General features: G+C 45.3%; 1 protein-coding gene across 1 annotated transcript in view; it reads left to right on the top strand.

Moving 5' to 3' along the window:
- EMH_0019650 (uncharacterized protein) overlaps positions 1-1,035 on the top strand; it is a gene marked incomplete at both ends in the record, with an annotated part of 10,206 nt that overhangs the window by 372 nt on the left and 8,799 nt on the right. The window contains one exon of the mRNA XM_013501404.1: positions 1-172. Within this exon, the coding sequence (XP_013356858.1) occupies positions 1-172 (172 nt within the window). The remainder of the gene's footprint in view (positions 173-1,035) is intronic.

A 1,035-nucleotide genomic window follows, 5' to 3' on the forward strand; every position in this document is an offset into this window, starting at 1 on the left:
GGACGATCCCCAGGGGGGGGTTTATGCTGCTGCCCCCGTGTCTCCTCTGCTGCAGCAGCAGCAGCAACTGCTGCTGCTGCTGCTGCTGCTGCTGCTAAAAGCAAGCAGCAGCAGCAGCGAAGCAGCGGGGAGCGGATCCGCAGCATCGTGACAGACAAGGGGGAGAAGCCCCGTTGCTGTTGCTGCTGCTGCTGCTGCTGCTGCTGTTGCTGCTGTTGCTGCAGCAGTTGCTGCAGCTGTTGCTGCTGTCTTTAGCGTTGTAGTAAGATAAAACAAAACAAAACAAAATAATAAAATAAAAAAAAATAAAGTAAAACACAAAGAAACAAAACAAAACAAATAAAACAAAATAAAGACAAAACCAAAACAAATAAAATAAAATAAAATAAAATAAAACGCCAGACAGGAGACAACGCAAAAGGAGACAGCTGCTGCCCCCGATGAGGCAGCAGATGGTTGTTGTGTTTGTTTTTTTTTTCTTTTTATTTATATAAAAATATAAACCCTAAACAAAACAAAATAATAAAAAAACAATAAAACAATACAAAGAAAAATATCTCCTCTTGGGGCTGCTGCTTTTCAGGGCAGCAGTAGTGCGCTGCTGTTCTCTGTGTCTCCTGCTGCTGCTGCTGCTGCTGCTGCTGCTGCTGCTGCTGGTGTCTCCTTAGGTAATCTGCTGCTTCTGCTGCAGCACAGCAGCAGCATTCATGCAGCAGTATGTCTCCTATTATAATTAATGTTATTTTATTTGTTTTATTTATTTATTATTAAACACAAATAGGGATCCTAGAGGGACAGAGACACGGGGCTGCTGCTGCCTGCTGCTGTCTCCTCAGCAGCAGCAGCAGCAGCAGCAGCAGCAGCAGCAGCAGCAACAGCAGCAAACAAGGAGATACTGCATTCGTGCGCAGCAACGGATTGAAATAAACAAAAACAAACACCATTCATTCTTTTTGTACACTCTATTGCTGCTGTCGTTGCTGCTGCTGCTGCTTTTGCTGCTGCAGCAGCAGCAGCAGCTGCTGCTGCTGCTCA

Source organism: Eimeria mitis, genomic scaffold (genome assembly GCF_000499745.2).
Source record: "Eimeria mitis Houghton genomic scaffold, Emh_scaff683, whole genome shotgun sequence".
NCBI classification, from domain to species: Eukaryota; Apicomplexa; class Conoidasida; order Eucoccidiorida; family Eimeriidae; genus Eimeria; species Eimeria mitis.